At 40.8% G+C, this 27,412-nt stretch overlaps 12 protein-coding genes across 12 annotated transcripts; 8 read left to right on the forward strand and 4 right to left on the reverse strand.

The window, feature by feature from the left end:
* Positions 1–72: 72 nt before the first annotated feature.
* On the forward strand, positions 73–2,637 carry SS1G_09271 (predicted protein; the record flags this gene model as incomplete). Its single annotated transcript, XM_001589500.1, has 5 exons — positions 73–116; positions 413–450; positions 914–1,628; positions 2,235–2,334; positions 2,530–2,637. 5 exons carry the CDS (start codon positions 73–75, stop codon positions 2,635–2,637), a joined length of 1,005 nt encoding a protein of 334 aa, XP_001589550.1.
* Positions 2,638–3,331: 694 nt separating this feature from the next.
* On the forward strand, positions 3,332–4,519 carry SS1G_09272 (predicted protein; the record flags this gene model as incomplete). The annotated part of the gene is made up of 4 exons (XM_001589501.1): positions 3,332–3,343; positions 3,415–3,728; positions 3,774–4,054; positions 4,311–4,519. The coding sequence occupies 4 exons, from the start codon at positions 3,332–3,334 to the stop codon at positions 4,517–4,519; spliced, it is 816 nt and encodes a 271-aa protein (XP_001589551.1).
* A 1,511-nt stretch (positions 4,520–6,030) lies between these two features.
* On the forward strand, positions 6,031–7,741 carry SS1G_09273 (predicted protein; the record flags this gene model as incomplete). The annotated part of the gene is made up of 4 exons (XM_001589502.1): positions 6,031–6,268; positions 6,383–6,521; positions 7,116–7,456; positions 7,632–7,741. 4 exons carry the CDS (start codon positions 6,031–6,033, stop codon positions 7,739–7,741), a joined length of 828 nt encoding a protein of 275 aa, XP_001589552.1.
* Positions 7,742–8,242: 501 nt separating this feature from the next.
* Positions 8,243–8,691, reverse strand: SS1G_09274 (predicted protein; the record flags this gene model as incomplete). Its single annotated transcript, XM_001589503.1, has 2 exons — positions 8,243–8,277; positions 8,607–8,691. 2 exons carry the CDS (start codon positions 8,689–8,691, stop codon positions 8,243–8,245), a joined length of 120 nt encoding a protein of 39 aa, XP_001589553.1.
* Positions 8,692–9,221: 530 nt separating this feature from the next.
* On the forward strand, positions 9,222–11,789 carry SS1G_09275 (predicted protein; the record flags this gene model as incomplete). The annotated part of the gene is made up of 8 exons (XM_001589504.1): positions 9,222–9,242; positions 9,833–9,858; positions 9,991–10,134; positions 10,478–10,497; positions 10,984–11,070; positions 11,253–11,301; positions 11,470–11,677; positions 11,739–11,789. 8 exons carry the CDS (start codon positions 9,222–9,224, stop codon positions 11,787–11,789), a joined length of 606 nt encoding a protein of 201 aa, XP_001589554.1.
* A 1,289-nt stretch (positions 11,790–13,078) lies between these two features.
* SS1G_09276 (predicted protein) lies at positions 13,079–14,273 on the forward strand (the record flags this gene model as incomplete). The annotated part of the gene is made up of 2 exons (XM_001589505.1): positions 13,079–14,178; positions 14,225–14,273. 2 exons carry the CDS (start codon positions 13,079–13,081, stop codon positions 14,271–14,273), a joined length of 1,149 nt encoding a protein of 382 aa, XP_001589555.1.
* Positions 14,274–14,612: 339 nt separating this feature from the next.
* On the reverse strand, positions 14,613–16,218 carry SS1G_09277 (hypothetical protein; the record flags this gene model as incomplete). Its single annotated transcript, XM_001589506.1, has 2 exons — positions 14,613–14,642; positions 14,767–16,218. 2 exons carry the CDS (start codon positions 16,216–16,218, stop codon positions 14,613–14,615), a joined length of 1,482 nt encoding a protein of 493 aa, XP_001589556.1.
* A 525-nt stretch (positions 16,219–16,743) lies between these two features.
* SS1G_09278 (predicted protein) lies at positions 16,744–17,589 on the reverse strand (the record flags this gene model as incomplete). The annotated part of the gene is made up of 3 exons (XM_001589507.1): positions 16,744–16,987; positions 17,044–17,443; positions 17,493–17,589. The coding sequence occupies 3 exons, from the start codon at positions 17,587–17,589 to the stop codon at positions 16,744–16,746; spliced, it is 741 nt and encodes a 246-aa protein (XP_001589557.1).
* Positions 17,590–18,036: 447 nt separating this feature from the next.
* On the reverse strand, positions 18,037–18,821 carry SS1G_09279 (hypothetical protein; the record flags this gene model as incomplete). Its single annotated transcript, XM_001589508.1, has 3 exons — positions 18,037–18,050; positions 18,153–18,573; positions 18,627–18,821. 3 exons carry the CDS (start codon positions 18,819–18,821, stop codon positions 18,037–18,039), a joined length of 630 nt encoding a protein of 209 aa, XP_001589558.1.
* A 384-nt stretch (positions 18,822–19,205) lies between these two features.
* SS1G_09280 (hypothetical protein) lies at positions 19,206–21,086 on the forward strand (the record flags this gene model as incomplete). The annotated part of the gene is made up of 3 exons (XM_001589509.1): positions 19,206–19,344; positions 19,414–19,540; positions 19,634–21,086. The coding sequence occupies 3 exons, from the start codon at positions 19,206–19,208 to the stop codon at positions 21,084–21,086; spliced, it is 1,719 nt and encodes a 572-aa protein (XP_001589559.1).
* Positions 21,087–22,616: 1,530 nt separating this feature from the next.
* On the forward strand, positions 22,617–23,582 carry SS1G_09281 (predicted protein; the record flags this gene model as incomplete). The annotated part of the gene is made up of 1 exon (XM_001589510.1): positions 22,617–23,582. One exon carries the CDS (start codon positions 22,617–22,619, stop codon positions 23,580–23,582), a length of 966 nt encoding a protein of 321 aa, XP_001589560.1.
* A 2,014-nt stretch (positions 23,583–25,596) lies between these two features.
* SS1G_09282 (predicted protein) lies at positions 25,597–27,151 on the forward strand (the record flags this gene model as incomplete). Its single annotated transcript, XM_001589511.1, has 3 exons — positions 25,597–26,059; positions 26,186–26,825; positions 27,115–27,151. The coding sequence occupies 3 exons, from the start codon at positions 25,597–25,599 to the stop codon at positions 27,149–27,151; spliced, it is 1,140 nt and encodes a 379-aa protein (XP_001589561.1).
* Positions 27,152–27,412: the final 261 nt, after the last annotated feature.

Consider the following 27,412-nt stretch of genomic DNA (forward strand, 5'->3'; position numbering starts at 1 on the left):
GATGGAGCCGACAATTGTTAACATACTGACCCATAGTTTCTATCACGTACGAAAAAACTTTAATAGAAAATCATGGCTGCACTAGCATTGCTCGTAGTGGAAGATGCTAAATGTAAGTGAGATAAACAGTTGATAGCCTGAGTATGAACAAATCCCGGATATTGCGAGACCTTGATTGAAATCTGAGCTATTGCATAGTTGACCTATGAAAACGAAAAAGAAGAAGAAAAGTCAACTTATACAAAATTAATAAAAATCTTGTGTAATGTCGAAGCGGGAACTAGAAATATGGATTAAAACGCGATAATTATTTACTGACAACCACCTCTTGTTTGTCGTGTCGCATTTTATTAGATGCAAGGACATTGAGTTCCCTGGCCTATGATTCTTTGCTGAAGATAGTTGCGGAAAGAGGTACCTTCCTTATCTGTGCTGTTGAAATTTCACAACGTATGTTTATGATCCTCGCCGAGAAATCTCCTCTGTCTAACATCTATTTTGAAGATCTTGGGATCTGAAGGACTGTTAACCTCTATCAAAAAATAATCCCTTGAATGAAACCTCTAAAATGGCGGAAATCCGGAAAAGAAGAAAGTTCATCATTCACATTGTGGAAAAAAGTGTCCGGTTGACCTTCGCCATATTCTCGGTTAAATCGTGCCTTCCCCTTTTGTGGTGCAACGTCAAATACCAATATTTTCACCTCACAGTTTGGAATCCTACATCTCTTAAACCAGACAGAAATATTCAACCCTCATTTCACAATATTAAACAGAAATTATTAGACCATCATTAAACGAACCTCAAAAATACAATATGGCACCCTCATTGAACGAAAATCCCACAGTCAACGCACCGCGGCGGCCACGAGTCTTCTTCGAGAAACTAACTTGGCTTCTAATGAAGAATTCAGGACTTGCAGACTACAAATTCAGAGCCAAGTTCCTTGAACTTGCCAAGGATGCTAAAATCTCACAAAAAGATTGGTGTGAGGATATTTTGGAGAAGATTGATTCGAAGAAAATATTCAAAACCATGAGAGTTTCCCCAGAAGAACGTTCGAAATTTATTGGACTTTGTGAGAGACAACTCCGTCCATTGTATTCCCCTGAAAAATTGGGAAGTAGTAGTCTCTTGGATTTGTCGACTCCACTTCCGAAGAACCTCAAACCGTGGCCTAGCGTAATAGGACAAAGATACATGTCGCTTAATCAAAAAATTGTACCTGAGTATGATGTGGTCTCGGAAAATAGCAATGACTTGGATTCCTCGGTCAGACTTCCCACTCTCTCGCAAACGGATTATATGTCTTCGAAATTTAAGCATTCTGCCAAACATGTAATATTAATGAACCGAAGAGTGTTAATGACTGCAAGGCCAAACGTGGCAGTAAGTTCTAAAAACAAAATAGGTATCTGCTTTCATGGCAGCAACATATTAATGAAAGTTGGCTACACTGCTGGATACGATAGCATGGGTAAAACAGTTCGTGTAGCAGGTTTCGAAGCAGATGGCAGGCCATTTTTCGAAACATCCCCAGAGCTTGTAGTCCGCAGTGAAGACGGCAAGCGGGTACTTAAGATAGGATATGATGCTAATGGAAATCCGATTCATGCTCGTTTTGACAAGTATGTAAACTTTGAGGGCATTTATGAAAATGGTTATATTTGGAGCAAGCCGACTGAAAGATTCGAAGGTTATGTTGGATTCGATGACCTTGGGGGCAATGATAAGGGCTTTCTGGTCGACGACATGAGATAAGTCAACGGAGATCGTTAGGGCGCTGGAGAGGAGACAACTTACCATGCGTGGTTCGGTTCGGATATTAGGAGCAGCGTTGAAAGTCAGTGTAAAACACACAAAGCGGTTTATTTTTAGTATTAGTCCAAACGAAACATTCTTTTGCTTTCAATCAATACAGATCCATGATATCGCATTTTTTTATTGGGCATCTAAAACTAGGGACCATTGATTTGGTAAGTCTGATTGGGACGTTGAAGAATGTTGAAAAGAATTTACGGAAATAGGCTACAAGACTGAACATTGGATGAGATATGTCTGTGGATTTGGAGTTTCTTTTTATAAAAAAAAAGTTATTGCTTGGTAAAGTTAAGGGGCAAACAGGTGACATTGATGGTATAAACTACAGCTAATATTATGATGACAGAATAATAATCAAATGTATTGAGTAATAGTCAAAATAGATGTTTATGGTGATATGATATTGTGTCTAGACGACACCAAAAGGTTTCATTCCAGTTCTACTTGAACCTTCAACCTTTTTTGACCACGAAACGTAAGATCTTACCTTTCTGTAACCCAGGAATAGAGAAAGTACGGTGAGGGAAAGGTTTTCTTTGTGTAGGAAATTGAAATAGGATGAGTTGATTCTCGATGCAGCATCCTATCAAACAAGCCCTTTCCTGCTCTCCATAAGAAAACAAGAACATTTGACTCTTCTTTACACACACAACTAAAACGCAGTTTCGCTAGATGGGTAACACAGCCATGAAATAAATTTCGACATAGGCACCAACCCGGAATTTAGTGGTAGCTTGTTGCGAGCTTTTGAAGATGATGAAGAAGGATGAAGGCGGAAAGAGAATTGGGGTTAGAATGGGAAGCGCGGTTATTTAGACCCTAGAGGTAACTTCCCTGCTGGCCAGAAGCTACGAGCATCACCGAAACCGATGCTAGTATCTCAGTTATTACGTTGAGATCAATAATAAAAAGAGGTCTGGCGAAGTGCAACAAGAAAAACTTCTGGAGGTTATGTGAAAATAATGGACTTTAGAAATAATTCTGGTGATTGCGGCAAGAGCGTTCCTTCACCTGATATTTTAGGGACAAATAGAAGAATGATATTCGACTCATCATATTATGAATTTGATAAAGTAGCTAGAGTAAAACGACAGATGTATTCATACATTGGGTATAATATAATCGCTCCTCAGGTTGTTGGAATGTAGCGTGGTTTTGTGCATAAATAGCCAGAAAGGAAAACACGCACATGGCGGTTATTTTCCTGCGAACAAGTTGAGATAAAGCTAATGAGCCGGGTTGCAGAAAAAATGGTGAAAATGAAGGAATAAGGACTGAACAGTATGCACATATACCTAGTCTGGCATTAGTTTGCCAAAAATTAACACAATCGTTGTTCCTTCCCAAAGAAGCGAAGTACCGAGCAAATTTACTTCAGCTTTCTCATAACGAACCCGCAACTTGCATTTACCGCAACGACAAAATAAATCGCAAATGGAATCTAAAGAAATACCTTCCGCGAGTTTCCGACAGCCACAGCAGACCTGCTCAAACTGTGCCATTAACGAGCATGGCTTTCGCAGTATGAAAGGATCCATGCAGACCGATAGGCCCAAACCTTGGTGTGATAAAGCCGTTAATACGCCACATCAGATTAATGATGAAATACGAGAAAACAATGTTGGAGCATCTGACGAAGGTGTCTCTGTCGGTGATAGAGATATCTCGACTTATGCCATGATGCACAAACAAGGCTTCGATGGGATGAAGGACTTCATGGAGTCTCATGGCCTCAGGATTTGGAATGATGAATATGCACAGACAGCACACGAAATTATTGAAAAGATGAGAGAGTTTGACGAGAAGTATTACCATCTTTCAAAATCCGCTCAAGAATCTGACAGCGACGACGTTCGTGGAGAAATTATCGAAGACGAGTTGAGGGGTCAAAACTGGGTAGAAAATACGTACGCAGGATCAGTCTATGAGAATGAGAGGAACGTACTGTAAAGTACAAGATTTAATGATCTGCAAGATGAGGAACTCTTTAATGGGGTAGATTATGCACCAGAGGGATTGGAGAGCGGTGGAATTGGTGGTAGTGATGGGTGCTCTGAGAATATAAAGGAAGGTTTCAATACCCTTGGTTTTGGAGGTGAGGGGGGTTACAGTAATAATGCCTTCGACGAGGGAGGATACATAAGATATGATCATGATGGTGGTGATAATCGATATGATTATGGTGGAAATGATTATGATGGATATGATTGTGACGATGGATATGATTATGATGGTAATTACGATTGAGGGAGTCATCGGCTTATGGCTCAAAGAACATAGTTGTATTGAAAGTTTCAGTAGGGTCAACATGCACTAATCAATAATGAGAATGTAAATCTTTTCGATTCGCTTCTAAATAAGGGGTTCTACCAGGATAACATTCGTGATCAAGCCTGAATCTCTTACCAGTTCCCTGGTGTTGGCTTGTCTTTAACATTTATACTGCAATTTTATACATTGATTAAACAGATTACATAGTTAATGAATAGTAGAATTCAACAGTAACGTAAAATCATCATCTTATCCTCGCATGATGGAGAAATTGATTTTTGTATGCCGTCGTTCGGGTATTAGAAGCCGTCTTCCGATTATGACAGGTTTCAAACAAAAGACTTCACGAACAAGCATTACTTTGGCATCTTTATACGTCGAAGAGTTCTCAAAGAGCCGTAAGATCAAAGTTGCTATAAACTTTTGAACAATTGATGAAAGAGAGGATTAGCTAGTCCTGGCAGAGATGAGAAAAATAACATGAAATGAATTAAAAAGGTCGAGGCTCAAGAGTATCACAGAAAATTGATACAGCACACATACAAAATATCTGCAAGAGTGCGTATGGAAGACTTGGAAGCCGGTTACTGCAATAAGAGAAATCTACTGGTTCTAAGAGTCTTAGGGATTCCGCGCGTGGGTTTGGTTTTCCAGCTTGTATAAGTAACGGAATGGAGCCTCCGCGACTATTCTACTTTTCTCACAATTCTCAAGATTAAGAGAGAGTACAGGATGTCTTTCTAATACCAAACCAGGGACGATGCAATGAGAAATACATGTCATGAGAGCAAAAAGTACCATTTTGGTGTCGAAAACTGAGGGATTTGAAATTCATCTATCTAATAGAATTGCTGAATTGAGAAAGAATGTCGTTGAGGAGCATTAGGAAAGCACTGTGTGGAAGATACAGTGAATTCGAATATATACAAGGCAGTATGTAGGTGCGAAATGAGCGGTTTCTACTCTTGCATTAATCACTCACAGAGAAACGCGAAATTTACACGCCAGACCATTCGTCTAAGTATCCTCTCATCTTCTTCTGTGTCAATCCGTTAAAAATATCATTTAACCTTAGGTGCCTAGCTAATAATGGAGCGATGTTTGCTCCTGCGAGAAGGAATATTTGAAAGTGCCGGGACTTTGGAAGATTTTTCATGATAAATTGCTCTATTTCAAATCTCAGACAAAAGATTAGTTCCTTCATTTTCAGGGGGTGGCACCGTGGTAGTAGCTGAACTAGGGATGGGATTTTTGTAACTGTCCAAAGTATAATGATCTAGCTCATCTTGCTTTATTAATAATCTAGTTTCCTTTATTATAATGTGGATTTTTAGTATCTTTTTGAGAAAAAAGAAAACAAATAGATTAAAATACATAATTGAACAAATCAAAAGGGAATTTTTCTTGTAAATCACCAAAAAAATTTGTAAGTTATTCATGATAATTAATCTCTTTAAAAAACAAAGTATATAATAATAAAGATTTATCATTATTATAAGATAACTTTACAGAAATCTAGCTCTGCTTTACATAGAGCACTCGTTTCTAAGCTGGACACAAAAGACAATGTTAAGTATCTTGGTTGCAAAGGAATTGATTGACTTTGAGTAAATTATCAATCTTTCAATTCAATACTGATAAAGAATTCGATGAGGTTTTAAACTAATGATCAATGAATCTGGAAATTGGCAACCCTGCCTCACTATTCATCTCTCTGTCTATTTATACAGAACCTGCTTCCTCAAAAACTCTTCTCTTCGAAAAATCTATCCATCTCCAAACCAAACAAACCCCACACAGATATCTTGAATTTTTTTCCGTTGTCTCTTAGCACTTGTCCAGACCAAATAAGTTGCGCAAAGATGAGTTCAAACGATAAGCACACAGTCCGATCATGCTTGGCTCAAGAACAATGGTTGGGAGTCGATGTATCACTTTATGCTCTCTTATGCGATTAAACCCTATGAGTACGGCGCCTACGAAGAGGGCAAGGCTATCTTGAAAGCCATTAGAGAAGTCAATGATGGAGAGAAAGCAGCAGCTAGGGGTGGGGAATCTAGTAACTCCCAGAAATCCTACCAACAGGCGCAAACAAACGGTGCAATAGGTCGTGTTGTTGGAGGTTATGTGCACATCCATGGTGCTCTAGAGAGAAACAAGCCTTCTGATAGTGCCAGTATTCTAAAGGAGGAAAGACCCGATGATAAGAAGTCGTCGGGTTGATGGGTACTTAGTAAGTATGTTTGCTATGATATTAAAAGGTACCTGTTGTGACTAACTTGTGCTATAGCCATGTCAATATTATGGCCATGGCGGATCAGTGAAAGATTGAAGAGTGTATCATTGTTGAATGGTGATAATGGTGCAGGACGGGCTGGGTATGAACATCCGGAAGATCACACTTTGGGATACAAGTACGAGGACAAAATGTGAGCTACGGATGGTGTTGGCATCAGTAGAATGGAGTTCTTCATAAGCTTAAAGGTCACCGTAGAAAACAAAGTGATTTGAATGGTCAGCTCCTTCTCTGGCATACCTGATTGTGACTGCCCTACTTAGCTGACATCTTCACAATGAAAACCATCTTTTTTTACCATCTCTGCTCACATTAATACCATCACTAAATTTTTATGACAAAAAAGGAACTTTTCCTTCTTCTTACATTTGTATTATCACTACAGTTCTATCAGCATATTTCATTAAAATTTTTGTAACAATCAAGACAAAAGCATCTTCTTATACAGAAAGCCTCATCACAACATGCCCCCAAGCAAACATTCGGAACCCAGCACTAAGGCCTTGCTTTCATTATTGGCAGAGCGTTCCGTGATGCCTTTAACATTGGAAGAACAGTTCTGGTTGGGAGATTATGGTTGGAATAAATTCAAAGCATTGCTAGCGGAGAGTGGCTTGGATCCCCACAATATCAAACACGTTACGGGAGCGGCCCGTATGATACGAATTAACGGAGACCGGTTACTCCCCAGGCTGGCCGAAAAGCTAGCTGAGAATACTATTGTTAGTCAGTCATTCAGCGTACAAGACAAGAAAAAGGAAGAGGTTCTGAGAGCAACTCCGATGAATGAGAACCACGTTCAGCAGCCGATTGACTCAACCACGGAGAGACAACCGGGTTTCCAAAAATATGCTCAAAATGGAGAGAACACCGTGAAGCCCGAGAGAAAAAGTGGACTGAGTATATTCGTTAGAAGTGGTTACGAAACACCTTTCTTTGTCGTCGAGCCAAATGAGCAAGAACAAAAGAAGCTGTATGTTAAAATGGTAACCAACTCGGGAAATTCTATTTTCATTGAGTATGAGGAAGTTAGTGAGAATGAGCAAATAAAACAGGGAACTGAAGCTGGTATGTTTACTGTACAAGACGTGATTGACGGAAAAGTCCATTCGGTCCGGCCACCTGAAGGATTATGGAGGCTGCATCGTCTGATGTCCAACAATGATGGGACATACTCTTTTGTATCCCTAAAAAGGAACAAAAAGGTCATCTATACAAAAAAAGATTAAGAACAGAATCCAAGACACTCGAGACACCCTTCAAGATGATAATGGACTAGTAAGTGTTCCTGAAATACTTCAAAATGGCCAAAAAGAAGAGAGTGAGCAACAAGAAAAGTCGCAAGAGAAGTAACAAGCTCAGTCAAAAGTTGCCCTCATAACAGCCATCTCGTCTGAATCATCAGGAAATGAAGGCTTAGATAGAGATGCAGAGGATCCACTCCCTCATGAACATACTACCGGAAATGCGAGATTTATGATAGGAAAAGTGATAGAGATTGTAAGAGCAGAGCGACAGAAGGCTTTGAGGAACGGAAGCGTTGCACTTTCTCGTCAAGAACATTCGGGTTAGGAGCAGTATCTTTTGTAAGCAACAACATTTCATGGTGTACGGGACTCTAAGAACTCTTAGCCAGCGTAGTAGAATTATGAACAATTCAGCGTAAAAATATGACTATTTAAGAGTGCGTGCAAAGATCAATAGATGGATGCGAAAATTGAAGTTGATAATGTTTCATGGATTGCATTGTAGCCTCCATGTATCTTGTCTGGTTCTTAGCGACATAAGAATTCATTTGATTCGAGGTCTACCGTTGCAATGATAGATAGATTGAATTGTATCGAATAAAAGGAGTTAATATTTAGTCCCTAAGATAGCATCTGATTTGACTGAGCAGTGCAACAGTTAGCGGGCTTTGGGTTCTTTTCAGTTTATGCGTTTTAGCTACATTTAAATCAGCACAATGCGCTTTCAAAAAGGAGAGAATCTCACACAGGACAAGACCTCCAATCATATTTATGGTAAACTACAGGACCTCCTCAATGAGACAGAACATAACTTCATGTCCTGCATACTTCGGAAGCAGATTTCTATAGTCAAAGGTCTGCTGAACATGGGTTGGGATAAGTGACCAGCCTTTTTGATATGGAAGAATGAGAACGGAGAGTTTGGTGAAACATCTTCCACGCTCGCCATATAGTCAAGCATATATCTTTACCCACCAGGGATTGTGTGAAATCAAGGAATTTAATACTCAGTTTTTTGATAGCTAGTATGGCCTTTTGAGCCGTATCAATAGCCATATTTACGAATTTACAGATCAAAAGAGGCCCAGATAATGGCCACATGTCCCGGTAGTATCTAATGGAGATTCTTGAGTTGTCTGACCCCTTTTTACCTATTTCCAAAGACTATATCAAGATCTCCTCGAGGTTTAAGTGTTCTTAGATGATATCCGTTGAAGTTGCTTTTGTCAGACATTGGTGTTGGTATGGCAAGGAGGAAAGCACGAAACCATGGGCAGTCAGGAGTCAGGAGCCATGCTTACCCTAGATTTTCGACGATTTCACTCGGTATATAAAGCCAGATCCAAGAAGTGATAATGTTGGAGTGTATTTGTGGTGTGGGGTAAAAGGCTATGATTTGGCAGTAGTGAGGGGTAAACATGATCGTATTTTCCTTGAAATGAGGAAACGATTTTATGGTTGGAAATTATTCAACGAGGGGTAGTACAGCATGTCTTTTCATAAGTTCCTTTTTGCATGAGAAGGCGACACATTGCGGCGCAGAAAATTCACTGCGTGATACTACGAGCCAAAAAGCACCCGTCAGTATGGGAGCAGTGAACAAATCCGTAAATATATTTCCCACTCGGCATAGAACAATCATTGTATGAAGCCTCAAAACCCTACATGAAGAAGACTATAAATAGATTCTCCTCGCTCTGCCATGAGGCTAATCCATTGCGAAGCTAATGTTTACGTCTTAAGTCTTACTCGTGTAACCTCTTATATGTAGCGCCACATAAGCGCAGAAACGACCCGAACTTTGCCCCGAATTTCAACAACATACCATCTGCTCATTATGTCTGATCTTGATATGACTCCCGCAGCACTGATTGATATTGTCACTCTATAAATGTGATGCTTTTCTTTAGCGTGCCTATTCTAACGTCGCATATCTTTGCCGGGAATTTGGACAATTGCTTGCGGCTAATTGTCGGTGTCTACATTGATTAGGACTTGCAGTAGTAGAAAGATTGAAAAGAGTGAGGGGTGTGACACAAATTGCTGATGTTAGCAGGATTCATCTAAAGCTAAGGGCATGGGGGGTTTGTACTTGAGAAGTGCAGGAGTGGGAGTGGTAGTTGACTGACCCGAATGATCAGTGAATATATGAGTTGATACCTGGTAGAAAAAATAATGCTGACTGACCTAACTCCAGTGCAACAAAAAGCCAGCGGAGAAAGTGTGAGCAGAGTAACGGGGGAATAAGCTGACAGCGTGGTAGGATTGCATGTTATGCATCAGTAGTAAAGTAAATGTGATATTACAGAAACGTCGTGTTTCATTATGCATGTTGTAAGATCTTATTTATCCAAGAGAAGTTGAAGATATTCATGAAGTTAAATACTGGCCAACATCGAGTGATTATGCATGCCACCCGCTGGATTTCTGTGCTGTGCCGTTGATCTTTTCTTGTCACTTTGCCCTGCCCCTTCTTCCTTCAGTCACCGAATTGATGTTGTATGTTTAGTGGAATGACCGTTCTTTGGAGACGGATATCCAAAGGAAAATAAATACGAGTACTCTCACCACTGTCACATCTCTTGCACCTTCTCTCAATAATTCAAATTTGTTGTTATATTTCGTGTTGCTCTTAAAGGTATTCATTTTCTTGTAGCTTGAACCGAAAATGGCAGAGATATTTCCAAGGATTAATATAGGCCCTAGTTCGCCAGATAATGATGAATTGATTGCACATGCAGGTCGAATTCCGCAAAGAAGTTTTGAGGTGTGGCTTCCTACAATCCTACTGATATAAAGCAATGTTTAATAACGATGTTAATATCAAAACAGATATCAGCAGGTGTGCTATTCGGAGTGGCAGTAATTACAGTGATATCACGCACCGTGAAGAGACTACTAGCATTTGGTTCATTGAAGCTTGACGATGCTTTTCTATGGTTCGGCCTATTATGCCTCGTCGCTGCGACAGCATGTTTGTACAAAGTTCTATACGTCACCATGCTATCTCTTGCTATTACCACAGACCCTCGGGTCATTGTCCCATCGATGATATTAATCAATTTCTTGATCCAATAGCCTTCTTTGATGCATTCATATGCACTATCTGAACTTGTACATTTGCGGTAAAAGCCTCGTTCTTGACTCTGTTTTGGGGTCTCATCCAAGGTGTCTCTAAACACTTCAATATCTATTATTGGCCGGTTGTCATCTATACATTGATAACGTGGCTGTTCTTGGTGGCCGAGCCTTTTATCCTTTGTCCGCATTTCGGACTAGATGCGGGTAAGAGATCAGACAAGATGCTTATTTCTAGGCGGAAAATGACTTGACTGACTCAAAGATCAGCAAAATGCCTTCCGGAAAACAACTATTTCAAGGCTATTTTTATTTATACTCTTGGTAGTGTTTTTGATATTGTCAGTGACGTCATGAGTAAGTGTAGGCCATACCATGTTTGCCATTTCCTAATTCAAACCGCAGTTGCCAGTATCCCGATACTTATCCTACGGAAAACACGCATGAAGCAAACGCAAAAGCTCTCGCTTGGAGTTTCCTGTGCCTTTCCTTAATCATGGCAATAATCGCTCTGATTCGAGCGTGTGGCATCAAAATAGGCCCTATGATAGACATCTCCTGGATGATGTACTGGCAATACATCGAGGGGTGCGTTGGGTGTATAATGATATCTATTATTCCATTCAGTACCATTTTTGTTACATTTGGGCTCCGCTCGCCGCGCAAGAAGCAGAAGGGCCCCTCATCATCCCTGATCTACTTTTGGAAACAACGAAAAATTAGTCTCTAAAATGGACATTGGATTGAGGTGACCAGCGGCGCAAATAATCTGCCCAAGCCACCTAACCCAATTCTATCGGGCATGAGATCGTTTATTAGGAGGAATAATCGAGATGATTCAGGGGATGCCACAACTGTTGATTCCACGGCTTTGGTTTCCAAGAGCTTTGGTACTGTGTTCGTGGAAATCGAACAAGATTACCAGAAATATCTTCGGCAGACTGCAGACAGCGACAAACCTGAGGTATGACATATCTTCTTCTTCGAAATAGTTTTCCGAGGCTAATAAATTTAACAATCTCTAGGGCCATTTACAACATGCCTCCCAAAAGCAGAGTGCAGAGAATATTGTGTAGGTGAAACGCAGAGGTTGGGCTTAAAGGGCTGTGGACTATTAATAAGCCTGTCTAAGTTTTAATGAGCTCAGTTTGCGATTATGAAGCCGATCTTGGCTTGGTTTTGAAACCTCTCCTTAATTTTGAACGATAAATTATGGGTCTTTGATGATTGATTAGCATCGAGCTATTCTTTCCTTGGAATTTCTGGAAAGCCTTGGTATCTAACATGGATTTCACACCGCAAAACTTTACTCTACGTAGTGTGATTTAATTATGAGGTTTAATACGACTGTCAGCTGTTTCCGTACATTAATCGTTTGTAGAACAAATAGTGTACAACGATGAAGTTCTCTTGTCAGCCGTACAAATTTACGTAGACTAGCTCTAAAAAAGAGCGTCTAATCCCTCACTCGTACAGCTAAGTCAAAATATTAGAATGTCAGTCAACAAGAAATTATAAGAAATCAGAGTCCTTCTCAAAGCACATCTCTTAAAAAGCAAAGATAATCATTAAAATGCCTACCTTACAGCAACGAGAACATCAAAATAGACGGAACTTGATTCAGCGCATATCTCTAGGTAATTCCATAGTCCAATACACCAGCAAACTCATTCAAGAACGATTAGCTCAAAATGGATAAGCCATTAGAGAGAACCAACTCGTCCCGTCTAAACTTCATCCGGCCACACCGCTCCCTAATTCTAACAATCACCTAAGACCACTTGAAAAGACTCGATATAATCGGTCCTATAGTAGTTTTCTTAAAGTTAGCACCTCTACTATTTATAAATTATCACCTAGTAGGCGCTTAAAGGCAAAAGGTCAGATTTAGAAACTAGTTATATACAATCCACCAACTAGTTATTCAACTAAAGCTCTTGGCAAATTTGCGAATTTTGATGAGTTTGAATAAATATCAAGGCAACACCACACACATCTACAAAGTTCAGAGCCTGAGATGCCCTGGCACATATACTAGTATTCACTTGAATCATGCTTTATGGGATTGTTTGGGATTCTGTAAGATGAGATAGATAGTACAATGATGAGAAATGAAGTGAATTTAGCAATTCAATAACATCTAAAAAGTTTGAAGCCTACTAATTTAAGTTTGACATTTTAATTTATATTAGGCCATAGGAAATTTCCTGATATTGATTCTGGCAAATTTGTGATCTATGATTCTATTTCTTGATGGGAGTAGCCAAATCCATCCTTCGTTCACCTCCAACAGTGACTTGTATACAGAAATCTCCATCCCAATTAGTCAATATCCTTTCAATACACCTCCGAGGTTTTTGAAATTATGCCCAAAAAGCCATCGCCTATCCCCTATCCAGCAAATTTCCACAATCATCATACTTCCACACCAATTCCAAACAACAAACAATCAAATCCAGACACCCTAAGAGATCCAACATATAACCACCGATTTTCCTCTGCAAGAATGCTTCACACACCTAAATTTGAACTCCCACGACTCGAATGGCTCAACAAAAGAGGATGGAAGAACTTTCACGATTTCATGGTGACCTATGGTTATGATCCTAGGAGTGCAGAGGACTACATGAAAGCGGAAGAGTTGCTTCGTGATTATAGAGGTAGCGATCCATTTGCGAATAAGGAAGAGGTTGATGGGGTATTTGATGACGAGGAATTGGAGGAACTTGAGGAGTTGGAGGAACTTGAGGAGTTGGAGGAGGGTAATGGTGAAATGAATGGAATGGATGGGATAGATGAGGGAAAAGACGGAGAGCAGGAGGAGATACTTGGTGATGCCATGATAGATGTCAAGAGTGTCTTGGAGGGCTATCAAGATGATGGTGATGGAATGGAAGGTAATAAGGAGCGCAAAGGCGAAGAAGAAGAGAAAGACGAATGCCCCGCCGTCACAGAGAAAGACGTAGGAGAACTCCAAATCGCAGCTCGCGAACAAGAAAGACTCGAATCAACCTATAGAATCCGCTGCGAAGATGAAGGAATCCACGAGTGGCTCATCAGTCACGGATGGTCTTGCCTTGAAGAATATATGCAGTATGTTGGGATGAATCACGGGAATGATAATGACGTGGAAGCTGTCGGGAATTCAATCAAGGTGGATATGAGTCTCAAATCACGAGATATATGTGCTGGTATTGAGGATGATACCGAAGAAATGGACATAGAAGATGATACGAGATACGAGAATGGACGTAACGCAGAAAGAGAAGCACTTATTAGCGAAGGAATGATCGACGATGAGGACTTTCCACGACAAATGCAACCTGCCAATTTTGACGGAGAAAATCCTCCAGGAAATCTCTCCATGACAGCTATTGCAGGGCAAATTAGGAATAGCCGGGAAACCGAAGCTTGGCTTATTGAGCAAGGATACCCTAATTTATTTTGGTTTATGCAAGGTCATGGGTTAGATTTCTATGATGATGAACTTATTTGTGTGGTGGGTAATCAGGTCAAGACGATTATTGAGGATGGGGTTCATGATGGATTGGAAGTTTTGAACAGAGTTTTAAGGGGTTGGGTATGGGTGATATGCGAAATTCAAAATGGAATACGAAACGAGACTCTGGCAGTGCGCTGCGATGAAGAAAAATGTAGCACTAGAATTTTATGAATGAAGGACTACTGCAGATATTCTGGCCTGAGGGGAGGTAAACACTCAGAGAGCACTTACGACTACTGCAAAGTATTCTTTACAAGAGAGGTCATTTATTATCAGGTCATTAGTGTTACAATGCATGTTTTCATATAATCTATAAGTTGAGTACCCCACTTTCGGACCACCCCTCTTTTGGACCACCTAAAAATATATATATATATGAATTTTAAACTTCAATAACTCAACCACTATTCAACTTCAATACAATCCCCTGTATTGTCAGTTTCATAAATACTATCAGAGTCTTTTATCTCAATTTCCCGATCACCAGCTTCAATTTGAGCTTGATATATAGCTTCTATCCCTGCAAACCTCGAATTTGGACTAGTTTTTACCATCCTTCTTTTTTTAGGTATAATCTCTTCTAATTTTTGCTCCAATTGCTTTATTCGTTTCTTGGACTGTACAAGTTCATAGTCCTTAGCATCAAATCCTTTTTGAATCTTTCGAAAAAGCAGCCGGCGAGTTGGAATATCGGTCTCATCAACTTTCTCCATTATATCAGCATATTTTCGAATATCACTTCCTTTTTGAGGGGTTTTCCATGCAATAAAAGATGAATGTATATTCCATTGAAGCTCGGGATCATCATCTGAAACAGGATTTTGATATACAACCTCTTGATTACTGTTTTCGAGCAATAATCTGGACAAAAGAGGTTTAGCGCGGTTTTGAGGCCATAAACCTGAAGCCTTCCACCCAGAAGTGATATTTCGAAGTGTTAAAGCTTTTAATCTAGCTTTCTGATAGCAGGCAAGAAAGTTTCTTTTGCCAATGGGAGTAGAATCCGTCAATGAATCGAGAGTATTGAGGTGGTATCGATATTCTTTTTTCAGAGGTGAAAATATTGATAAATCAAGAGGTTGTAGTACATGCGATGTATGGGGTGGTAAAAATAAGAGGTGTATATTATTCTTGAAGCATTCAAGCATAAATTGAGTGGTTTCATGGCTTCCATGCCCATCCAAAACAAGGAGTCTTGCTTCTTTCGGTCGAGTTGGTGCTGATTGTGGTATAAACACCTCTTTTAGCCATTCCAAACCTGTAGAATCCGTAGTCCACCCATTATCTGTAGCAGTGAACTCCCACCCTTCATAGTTATCAAGTTTAATGGGAAACCATTGTTGTTGAAGTGTTTTACCTTTGAATATAACCAAAGGTAAAAGTGCTCTTCCCGTAGCTGAGATACACTCAATAAAAGAGGTCCACGTTCTTGAACCGGGTTGCTTTTTCTGAATAAAACGTCGCTTTGAACTCCCAAGTACCATACCATTGAGACCTTGGCCTTCCATTATACCAGCTTCATCCATATTCCATCTGTTTTCGGGCTTGATATACTTAATTGCTGGTAAATCCAACTTTTCAAAGAACTTGCTTATAATTTCGGTAGTTGCACCATTGATACGGGCATTATCGATTTTATATTGCCTTTTAGTCTTAATCTCTGGGTTTCTTTCCAAAAAACTATGTATCCATCGCTTGTCAAGAGATAAATCACCTCCTTCGAGGTTGAGAATGGACTCTCCTAATTCTCGTATTTGACGATGGGTAGGGCTAGTTCCTAGGGCTTCCTGTACTAAAATCCAATTTGCTAGAGCTCTCTCCTGCACAGGAGCTATCTTCTGTAGGTTTTGTGCACCTTTTTTATGTGAAAGGTGGCCATTTATACGGTTGTGTAAAGTGGTGCGGGGAATACCATATTCTGAGCAAGCCTTACGCATAGACATGCCTCCTGCAATCGCAAAAAGTGCTGCAGCAATATCATCTTCAGTATAAGGCTTTGTCATAGCTTAATTGATAATGTATTAAAATCTTATATCAATTGAATAAGTGGTTGTTGATTTATTAAAGATGAAGTTGGGAGGTAGTGCTTAAAATGGGGTAAGATTTTAGGTGGTCCAAAAGAGGGGTGGTCCGAAAGTGGGGTACTCAACTTATTGATAATGCAAATCGGGCCTAGCCGCTTCTCTAGCTTTTATATGCTAACAATTGACTATCATGACTTGATAACTGTAGGTACCAGGCCAGACAAATAGCAGTCTACAATAGCAAAATGTGTAAAAGACGCAAAGGAAATAGGCAGTTCATGAAATCCATCTCGGCATTATTCATCATTGTACCAGGCATTGCTTGGTAGGCCGCGCTCGATGACAGGAGGATACAGAGTCTCGGCGGGCGGATGCAAACTAGCACGTTTCCAGGATATACTGGCCGAGACCTTTTTTTCCAAGGTGGTCTTCTGTACCGACATAGGAGCAGGCGGTGGTATGGGAAATCTTGTTTGGGGAGGTGAGATCCACGTCAACGTTGACTTAGATGCATGCGACGCAATTTTGAATGGCTTTGTTTTTGTTCTCCACCTTTGTGTTTCGGTTTGAACTAGTAACGGATGAGGATGTGCCGATGCATATTGAATTACTTTGGAATTCTTTGAAAGGCGATGATGTGTATGTGTCATTCTGGGCAAACTCGTCAAGCGAGGGTGAGGTTCTATGATAATAGTAGGTGGAGGCATCGTTGCTAATGTACGATGATGTGTATGGAGCTTTCTTGTTTCTATAGAAGTATCTGTTAAGGTAGACGTGCTGGCACTTGACGTTTTAGGTACCGACGAATCTATCGCTGTCACAGGACCTATAAAATCGGACGATGTGCTGATTGAAATGAACATTGTTGCGGTTGACCAGCTTGGGATGGATGAATATGTAGCTGTCATAAGACCTGTGGTATTTGACGATATTGTTGTGACTGCATCCACAGCCAAAGTGGGTAGAGGTATGAAGCTCTGCCCGTTGATGGACCCTGCTACCAAGAGAGGAACCGCACGTTTGATCCTCAGACTTCTGCCGCTCAACGGCAGTTCTACGCTCCTTTCTTGAAATGATTTCTTGATGTTGGGAGAAGGAATCAAGGGCAGGTGAATGGGATTGACATCAACACCCGCAGCATTGGTACTGCAACCGACATTTCCTACTGCGTCTAGCCTCGGTGGAATTTGGGGGTTAATGTCGACTGAAAAACGTTAGTTTTGTTTTCACTGAAGAGATCAGAGACTTCTTACAAGGTTTTCCTTTCTCGGGCTTAGATATAGGTCTCGAACATGATGATTTTGTGAGGCAGAGAATGGCCAACGCAAATGTAGTGGTAAAACGAAACATGGTGGGAAAAAATGATTGTATGAGAAAGGAGCTTAGTGTGTTGTACATCCATCTTCAATGTATAGAGCCCCATTTTGCCTCCCAGCTTCATCGTTTCACTTTGTGTTGATCAATCAGCAAGGTTGGTGAAAGATTTGAGGTAAGAGGAATGCGTTGCGCTTGATTATTGGTATAGTGTGCGTACATTTCCAAAGAATGTAAGCCTGGCAGAATCTGTAACTCTAAAACGCCATACTACGAAACACAAAGCCACCTAGATAGATTATGATTGAGGCTTGTAAGGGGTATTGTAGCTGGGTGGCGGGTGCGAGGAAAAGGTTGCCGTCGTGTATCATACATGTAAGGGCTGGAATGGAGGAATGTTGGCACGGGATCGTCCATCATGCTTTTATTTCAGCCATTGAAAAACTTGAATGGCGTAATTATTCTATCCTAGGGTATCGTTTTTCAAGCGTCGCGTCCTAGCTTTTTAGCTAGTTTCTTTTGATCTTCTGGTGACAGACACTTTTCGTCCGTTTCTCTCAGGGCCTTCCCTATGGCCAGAGTAGTCTTTACCGACTTACTATCCACCCAAACTTTTCCATTCCTTCCTACGGCAATCTCAAATGAAACGCCTGCCTCCCCTAGCTCCTCAAGTATCGTCAAACCGCCTTGATCGGCTGGGCGAGACATCATCATCCGTCTTGCCATACCGAGGGAAACGTCAAAAAGCATCCCTCCTTCCAATGGCCCCAAACCTTCCGATTTACCAGTTGATGCTGATACACATTCTAGTTCCGGATCCATATGTTTGTTGGCAAGGGTAACTCTTGCATAGACCAATGAGCCTTTCTCAAGCTGCGGTCGCGTTTTCTTCGTAGCTCCCTCAAACGAGAGTACTGGTAGACTGGCGTCTGATGTGAAATCGCTAAGATTTGCGTAATAAACGTCTCCTGCTGACTTTTTAATGGAAGCAATTACGAGGTCTCCTACTGTTGGAATGTACTGTGGAAAATATTAGCTCTCGAGGTACAAGGAGTTGTGATTTGCTCTCTTACTCTGCCAGCATTGAATTCAACCCATATCGCGTTCTTCCTCGAGTCTGTCTGTAACTGCCCTGCCACAGTTGAAGTAATTGTATTTGGAGGAATATGTCTTAACCCGGGGCCGAGCTTCAGAGGTAAACTTGGGTGAGAAGGTAATAATTCTGGAGCAATATGATCGCCCGGAAGGACGAAGGTTTCTGTTGACATTGTGATGTTGTAAAGGGATGATTATATCGGCTTGTAAAACTCTATGACCATTCTATAAGTATCGTCGTTGTCTTTGATATTCTTGAGTTTGTTGTGTATTGACTGTTTTACTTGAGTACTGTAAGGTTATATTTCACTCCGAGAAATAAATGTTGCAGTTTTCTCAGCCTTGCGTCTGTCAATGTGGGGGCTTAACCAAGATGGATGTGGCGCTAGCGAAATTCTCTAAGGTTATGCGATTTTGAAAAAAGTAAAAAAGTTCTGGATCTCATTTACGTTGGACATTTACACAGAAAGATATCACCACTTTGATTTTGGGTCAAAGTCTTTTCTTTGCTTGAATATATTTCTGAATTTCTTCCATATTCCTTCATATTTCCCAAAATGGCCGCTGAAATCCCTGCATCAAACGGCACTGCTGGAGAGAGAAATGCCATTGGTATCTCTTTCGGAAACTCCAACAGCTCAATTGCCTACACTACCGTTGAGGATAAAGCCGAAGTTATTGCCAATGAGGATGGTGGTAAGTATTCATGCCACAAGAACAGACAAACCGGAATGGAGGGGACAGATTGATTAACTTCGATTGTAGATCGTCAAATTCCTTCCATTTTGTCTTATATCCACGGCGACGAATATTACGGCCAACAGGCCAAGCAACAACTCATTAGAAACAGCGGAAACACCGTTGCCTATTTCAGAGATTTCCTCGGACAAGAGTACGTAATGCATTATACTTGCCCTTTTGGATCCTGGCTGTACTTTCAAAAATGGTGAAAGATGGCTAACATTTTGCCCCGCACTACGCACAGCTTCAAATCGATAGATCCTACACACTGCCATGCCTCAGCACATCCTTTGGACCACGACGGCACGATCGCATTCAAGATTCAAGATAAAGAGGAAGGCGAGCCATCGACTGTCTCCGTTTCCGAAGTCGCAACCAGAGTAATCCGTCGTCTCGCACAATCCGCATCGGATTTTTCTGGAAAGCAAATCAACTCAGCTGTTATCACAGTCCCAACAAATTTCTCAGATAGCCAGAAGGCAGCATTGTCAAAGGCTGCAAATGACGCTGGTCTTGAGGTTTTACAACTCATCAACGAGCCAGTAGCTGCTTTATTGGCCTATGACGCAAGGCCAGAGAGCAAAGTCGCAGACAAAAATGTGATCGTCGCTGATCTTGGAGGAACTCGTTCTGATGTCGCAGTCATCGCATCAAGAGGGGGCATGTATACCATCCTAGCAACTGCACATGATTATGAATTCGCTGGTGTTCACCTTGATAAGGTCCTGATGGACCATTTCTCCAAGGAATTCATCAAATGGAACTCAATCGATCCTCGTGAGAATGCTCGAAGTCTCGCAAAACTCAAGTTGGAAGCCGAGGCTACTAAGAAAGCACTTAGTATCGGAACAAACTCCAACTTCAGCGTTGAGAGCTTGGCAGAAGGTATCGATTTCTCTTCTACCATTAACAGACTTAGATATGAGACTATCGCACGCAAGGTCTTCGATGGATTCAACAGATTAATTGAAGGCGTTGTTAAGAAGGCTGGATTGGATGCACTGGAAATTGACGAGGTCATTCTTTCAGGTGGTACATCGCACACCCCAAAAATCGCATCCAATGTCCAATACACATACCCTAACGCCACAGTTCTCGCCCCATCCACTAGCCCCACTGCGATCAACCCATCTGAATTGCAAGCCCGTGGAGCTGCGCTTCAAGCATCTCTCATTCAAGAATTTGACGCCCAGGATATTGAGCAATCTACTCACGCTGCCGTCACCACTGTTCAACATATCACAAATGCCATTGGTGTCCTTTCCATCTCTGGCGAGAGTGACAAGGGTGTCTTTACACCAATCGTTGCTGCCGAAACTGCTCTTCCAGCCCGCCGAACCGTCGAAATTGCCGCTCCTAAGGAAGGTGGTGATGTTTTAGTCAAAATTGTCGAGGGAGGATCGCACATCAAGGTCACCAAGCCAGAGCCAAAACCTAAATCCAACGGAGCCAAGGTAGAGGACGCAAACTCGGATGATTCAGAGGAGGATGAGAGCGAAGAGGAAGAAGAGGAGCAACGTGAGAGAATCTGGAAGGTCGGAAATGTCCTTGCCGAGGCCGCGATCAAGGGTGTCAAAAAGGGTAGCAAGGTCGAGGTCATGATCAACATCAGCAAGGATTTGTCAGTCACCGTGACGGCACGGGAAGTTGGACAGAAAGGAGGTGTTAAAGGAGTTCTCCCAGCTCCTTCAAGCTAATTTTTCGAAAAGTTATTTCGATGCTAAGATATTACATAGATCGTTTATAAGGACTATAGAAGTACGGCAACCTCTGGTTTTTACAACAGGTAGATAAAACTAAAATAAGAAAATTTCTCAATCTTAGGCGTACGCCACTTCTAGATGGTGCTCAAGACTTTTTGGACTCTAACTTAAAAACATTAAACATGTGCATGGAACGAATGTGTTCAGCTGTGTTATAGTTCGGATCTGATAACTTAAGATATTGGCCTTTCAAGTGACTGGAAAGCAATCAGCGCGGATCATCTCGTGGCTGAAGAACTATGTAGAGCAAAAGCTTCAATAAACATCACAAGTCGGAAAGCCTGTCTAGTGAGGTATTGCCACGTCTATAATATTCTTTGCCATCACTTCGGCTGTGGCAATATGCATAAAGCACAGTCTGCTCTTCACTTGAGCATGCTTCGAACGTATTGTAGTGAAAGTTTTGGCACTTATTTACGTATAGGTATGACTGATTTACTCCATACGATAAGAAAATCTCGGTATGGCTGATGTTGAGAATCTGATGTGTTGCCGTTATTTCGATGTGGTTGTTGGCTTCTTTAATAGTGCCAAAAGCGAAGGTTAGCTGCGGAGTTGAGAATATTTTCAATCACTGAAATTTGCTCTAGAGTATAGAGAAGTGTGTGTAACGATACTGTACTAAAGGCAGCGGCTGCCTAAGGTTCGTCGGTTGATAGTTATAGGTTAAGGCTTTATCACTGGTATTCACTTGAAAGTGAATTCGTTACTAGATCAAATAGAATGTAGGTAAACTAATTGATAACTAAGTTGGGCACGAAGCTCCTAGGGCTCCTTATCACGTGATTTCTGATGGTGCGTGCATACACGATCTTCAGGTGACCAAGATCACATACTAATTCGATGAAATCTGATCGTGTTTGCACAAGGCCTAAGCTCTCCTAATTAATCAGTTTGCTACCATCGTAACACCATCAATCCTAATGGTGAATCGTGACAGTGTGGTTGTCATACTCATTTTTTCGAATTTGCAATACAACTTCTGGAAAGTTCCAATATTCGCTTGAATTAGTTCCCCAACGCTTCTCGCAATACTGTCGTACCCTTCCCATGAAATCAGCTGAGACAAGCTGAAAAAAGTTCGAGTAGTTAATTCTACTCTGATTTCTGAGCCCCTTCGGAAGCGGATCCGCCGTAAGGCCGACCTTTTAATGGGAAGGAAATAATGGATTTAGATGCTGGTAGATAATACGGCTAAATGGTGTGCCTGTCTGTACTGCTGATTTACCTAGGCTCCATTCAATACGGTTGGAATGGCAGATTGTGGTATCATGAATGTGTGCATGACTACAGTAGCTGCGGTACCTAGTGCTCGGGACGATTGTGCCTCAGTGATGGCAATTACTATATATATTGACATACTTGCAGACTCGAACTCCTTACCTTAAGTTCTCGTCATCAGAAAATCTCATACCACACCTAGAATTCGAATTTTATTGATAAATTATCAGCAAAACGTACACGATGGGTCAATCACCTTCAAAGATTTCAACTCATGTCATGAGAGAATCAACTGTATCAGAATGTCTCGCCGGAATCCTTTGTGGAACCCAACCTGCATCAGATGAATTCTCTCAGCAAGAAGAAGAGGAGCATTACTATCCACATGCTCTGATCCTTCAAGGAACCGACCCAAAGGCAGATAAACTCTCGACCAGACTATTTTTTCGTCGACCTTTGACTTTGAACAACCTAAAGCTCTTCAAACATCGACCCGCAAGTCTCGTTGGCGCTGTCTGGAGGTATATCGAGCCCACTGGTCCAAACTTAAGCGATATTCAAAAAGAAGCCATTATGAGGTGGAAAGAGATAGATATCCTCAATTCCACTAATCCAGATCAGCTTTCACCAATCAGAAAAGTCCTGGAAAAATATTTTCACATATTCGATGGCTTGTTCTTCGGAGGCACCTTGGAGAGGCACGTCATTCTTATCGTTTCCAAAACATGTGCCGCTACGATACCTGGTTGTAAGGGTCACACATCCGAAGACTCCAATGCTATTTTCCAAAGGGCTAGAAATGGTCAGCTACAATGTCGATTCAATCCGATTAGCACAATCACTATCTACATTAACGAGAAGCTCGAGCCCATGTCAGGAAAAGTCCTGAAAGGTCTGTTTGGTGTGTTGGTTCATGAGATGTGTCATGCATTCTTCCATATTTATGGTTGTGTTGGAAAATGCTGCCGCGACGGATCTTTAGACTTGGGAACACGAGGCCACGGAATCATGTTTCAGGAAATCACGTTCAATATCCAAATTATGGCGGCGAGTGAGAGTGTTCTGGGCTTTAACCTCAATATGGGTAGATATTTTAGTTTAGTGCAAGAATTGCGCGATAAACAGGGTTGGCAGGAGCAGATGGATGTGAGTAGGTGGGGTTTCGATGAGAAGAAGTTGATCAATGATCTGGTTAAAACCAATACTTAAGGGTGTGATTTGATCCCACTTGAGGTGAAAACACCCCAGGAGAAAGGATCATGGCAACCTAGCCGCATATGTCCCTATGCTAGTTATATTTATTATCGATCTAATAAAACATAATTATATACTGAATGATATATTATTGGTAACTTTAATTTTGCTTTATTGGTGTTTACAACTGTAAATGATTGAAATATTTGAGTATGTGTAAATACTTTAAATTGAATATATAATTAAAAGACAATAAAATAATTTTATAATTCTTTCAATTAATTCAATAAAGTTTGAAAAAGATTAGATGAGATTAAATTTTGATTTGCTTTTTATAATAAAATTAATAAAATCTAGTAATTTAAAATAATAGAAATATATCAATCAAAAAAGAAGAATTATGTTAAAGTGAATGGTTCCTGCGTAGCACGTGCACAGGGCACTAGTCCTGTTAGGACTAGATTGAGAAGCTCTCTTACAGAGAGCTTCGCACTTCCGTAGAACTGAGAAGAGAGATTAACCTACTAGACCAATATTACCTCAGTTCTGCCCTATCAGCTTCCCACTATTCCCTGTTGTGACGGAAAAGTCGTAAACGGAGTCAATTCAATCACTTAGAATCTAAAACTAAAGAACTAAGAAGATTCTAAGTAAGGTCTTTATATAAAGGGCTAGTGCACGTGAGCCACTAGTGGGTAACAACCGTCACGTAACACCTGTGTGAGGTCATTCCTTTTAACAAATTATATAAAAATAAAAATTTCCAAATTTTTAAATTTGAATTATTAAGAATTTGATTTCAAAACTTATAATTCTTTCAATCAAAATAAACTAAAAGAGTGAGTTTTGGTGTAAAAACGGATTGTGGCCAATATCAATGCACGGTTGCTAGAAAGCTTGGGAAGCTTCAATTTTAATTATGTTGCCAGACCAGTATTGTTACGAGGATAGCCGTCTATATCACGTGGAAGTGCTCTAGGCTCTCGAGGTAGATTTATAACTAGGCGTCAAGTAGGGACTTAAAGTAATGACAATAATAATATGCTATTCGTAACTAATAGTAGAGTATACTAAATGATTGATCTTGAGCACGAAGCTCTATACAAAGGAAATCCATCTTGATTATATAGACCTTCATGCCTATGGCTAGTCAGGACCGCGCAGCGGTCCTGGACAGCCAGCGTTCCTCAGCGGTCCATAACGTGACTTAATCACGTTACCTTGGTTTAGTCATGTGACGCGGCGTAGAAGATAGCCGTCGTAACAAGTATTTTCTTTAATCTATATAGAGTTAGATAGATACATATCGAGTATTCCTTGTAGATAAAACATATACATCATATAGTATTTAAAATTCTTCTACTTCTTCCTGCTTTATTGATCATTGTGAAACTTTACATTCAATCATTTGGATTGGGGAGGAATTCTACGCAAGTATTTAAGCGAAAGTCCATCTTCGTTTATTTGCAGTAGGCAGCTCATCATACTATCATTTTTCTATTAACTGAAGATCTCTCCGTAATTCTAGTCAATTATTTCATTGCAATTGAAGCCATAAGGTTATCCTAGGATTTTCGCTTGGGACCATCCACAACACGGTATCCAATAATCTGAATCAGCAGATTGGCTTTAGATGTAAGCTTTCAAACTTTGGGAAATTCAAGTGTTCAATATTAGATGTAAACGTTTTCTCGAACCCCTTGTTCTTTGACGCCAAAAGCGTCCCGACTTCATCAAACAAAAATGAAAGCTCCTCACATTTTCTTGGAATGTTTGTCAATCCCCACAGAGGATTTCCACTTTTCAAAGGAAAATCTACACACAAAGAAGCGATTAAAGTTCGACAACCATGCCTTTGACTTGAAACCAATATAATCAAGCGAAAAATCTTCGCGCTCATCACCAAGCAGCTACTCACTTCTTGAAGGTTCATCCCTCGATCCATTTGGGTCAGATCAATAACATCAACTTGAAGGTAGCCGTAAGACCATAACCTCCAATATATCATACTCGCATTATCCCCTTCTTTATGGCCACCGTAATCCATAGTCGTCGAGGAACTGTCACTCGATTGAGGCAACACAGCCAGAGTCCAAGTGACTCTGATGAAGATGTGTACACAGCTCCCCTTACGCCACCTGTTTCTCCTCAATATCCTTTCGGCCGATATCCTAGACAATGGAATCTAGGACTTCAACTCAAAAATTTGATATTTTCAAGATTCGGCCTTATAATCGGATCGATTTTGACCTATTTTGCCTTATTTCGCCGAGACGAGAGTGTCCTCGGAGACACTGGAGACATTTCAGGAACCGATCCGAAGATTACATCTGCAATTCCGCTGTTGCAAAAGGATGTCGTATATTATGCAACCAAAAGGGAAGGAAATACACTTAAAGGACACTTAGATATATTCCCGGGCGACACGCTTTCGGTAGCCCGACGTTTTGCTAAGGAGTTACCAGACATTCCACTAGCACACAAATTCTTAGGTCTGTTTGAGGATTTACAAATTACTTAGGACCAAATATATCACGAATACATAGATTATTATGATAGTATCCGTCGGCACGCGGAGGACGCAATGATACTAACAAACGCTTTAATCGAGGACTCAGGGGGAAATGTCCGACATCAGAATTTTACGGATGGTGCAACTTTTTCAACCGATTATTTCAGTCAGCATACAGGCAAAAGCTCCTATTGGTGTTACATTTTTGCTTGCGGTTTTGGAAGAATGGGAATTGAAGCCAATTACCTCGAATATTTGAAAGCATTACGAGAAGGATACAACCTACTCGACGAGTATCTTCTGATTCACAGATCTGTAGGATTGACTGAAGCTCTGACGAGAGGTGTAAGACTGATGAATTTATTCGAAGAGGCCAAAACTAAAAGTGGAGTGCTCCAATCCACAGTAGAGCGTGGTACAAGTACATTGTCCTCGGATGAAGCTTCAATGTCAGCACCTGACACCAATCAACGCAATGGAATAATTGGGTATATGCAAGATTGGCTTGAGAATGATTTTGAACGAGGTCGAATCGTGTGTGAAATCGAAATGCGCAACTCGCTTCACCAAACCCAGCTGGCGTTAAAAGATATTGACAGAAAGATCAGAGAAGTTATTAATATCTTATTGCACATGGATAATTACCTCAATGATCATTGGCATGTAGATTGTCATACTGATGCAATGGCAAAAGCCCTCCACAATGTTTCCTCTTATTACAACTTCAATCATCCATCTCATCCCAGGTTAGTCTGGGGGATGTATTATAGTATCTGGGGACGTGAAAGTGCGGGGCCATTGATAGACCCGGCAACTTGCAAAAACAAAACGCAGTCGTGTAATACGCAGGAATAGATTGAGCTTACACTTGGTTAGCTAGAAGCCATGGGATTGGCAAGTATCGAGAGATTAAAATCGATTGAATACGAAGACGGATCTGAACCCCTTTTTACACCATTAACGACTTTAAAACTGCTTTTGATATTTATATTGAGTTATTATAGGTCTAAAATGGAATGCCCGTCGACTATCTAGTCCAAATGCCTCAGGTTTTGGAAAGGGTTCATGCTAGTCCCAGGTGGTACGCGGAGAAACCCTGGGCTTAAAAAAGGAAATCTCCGTGGACTAGACTAGTTTTCTGCCCCTTAAGGGCTATGAGATTGGTTTCGATTTAGTATTCAGATTGTCCCTTACTGAATTCTTGAATATGCCCTTTCATAGTTCGTGTATATGGCAAACTTCCACGGTAAACTTGTTCACTTGATTCCCTTTTCTGCTATCCTATTTGCTCTTTAGAACTATCATGCGTAGTAGCCGTAGCTTTCTCTGGCAT

The sequence above is a fragment of the Sclerotinia sclerotiorum genome, genomic scaffold (assembly GCF_000146945.2).
Source record: "Sclerotinia sclerotiorum 1980 UF-70 scaffold_13 genomic scaffold, whole genome shotgun sequence".
In the NCBI taxonomy this organism is placed as follows: domain Eukaryota; kingdom Fungi; phylum Ascomycota; class Leotiomycetes; order Helotiales; family Sclerotiniaceae; genus Sclerotinia; species Sclerotinia sclerotiorum.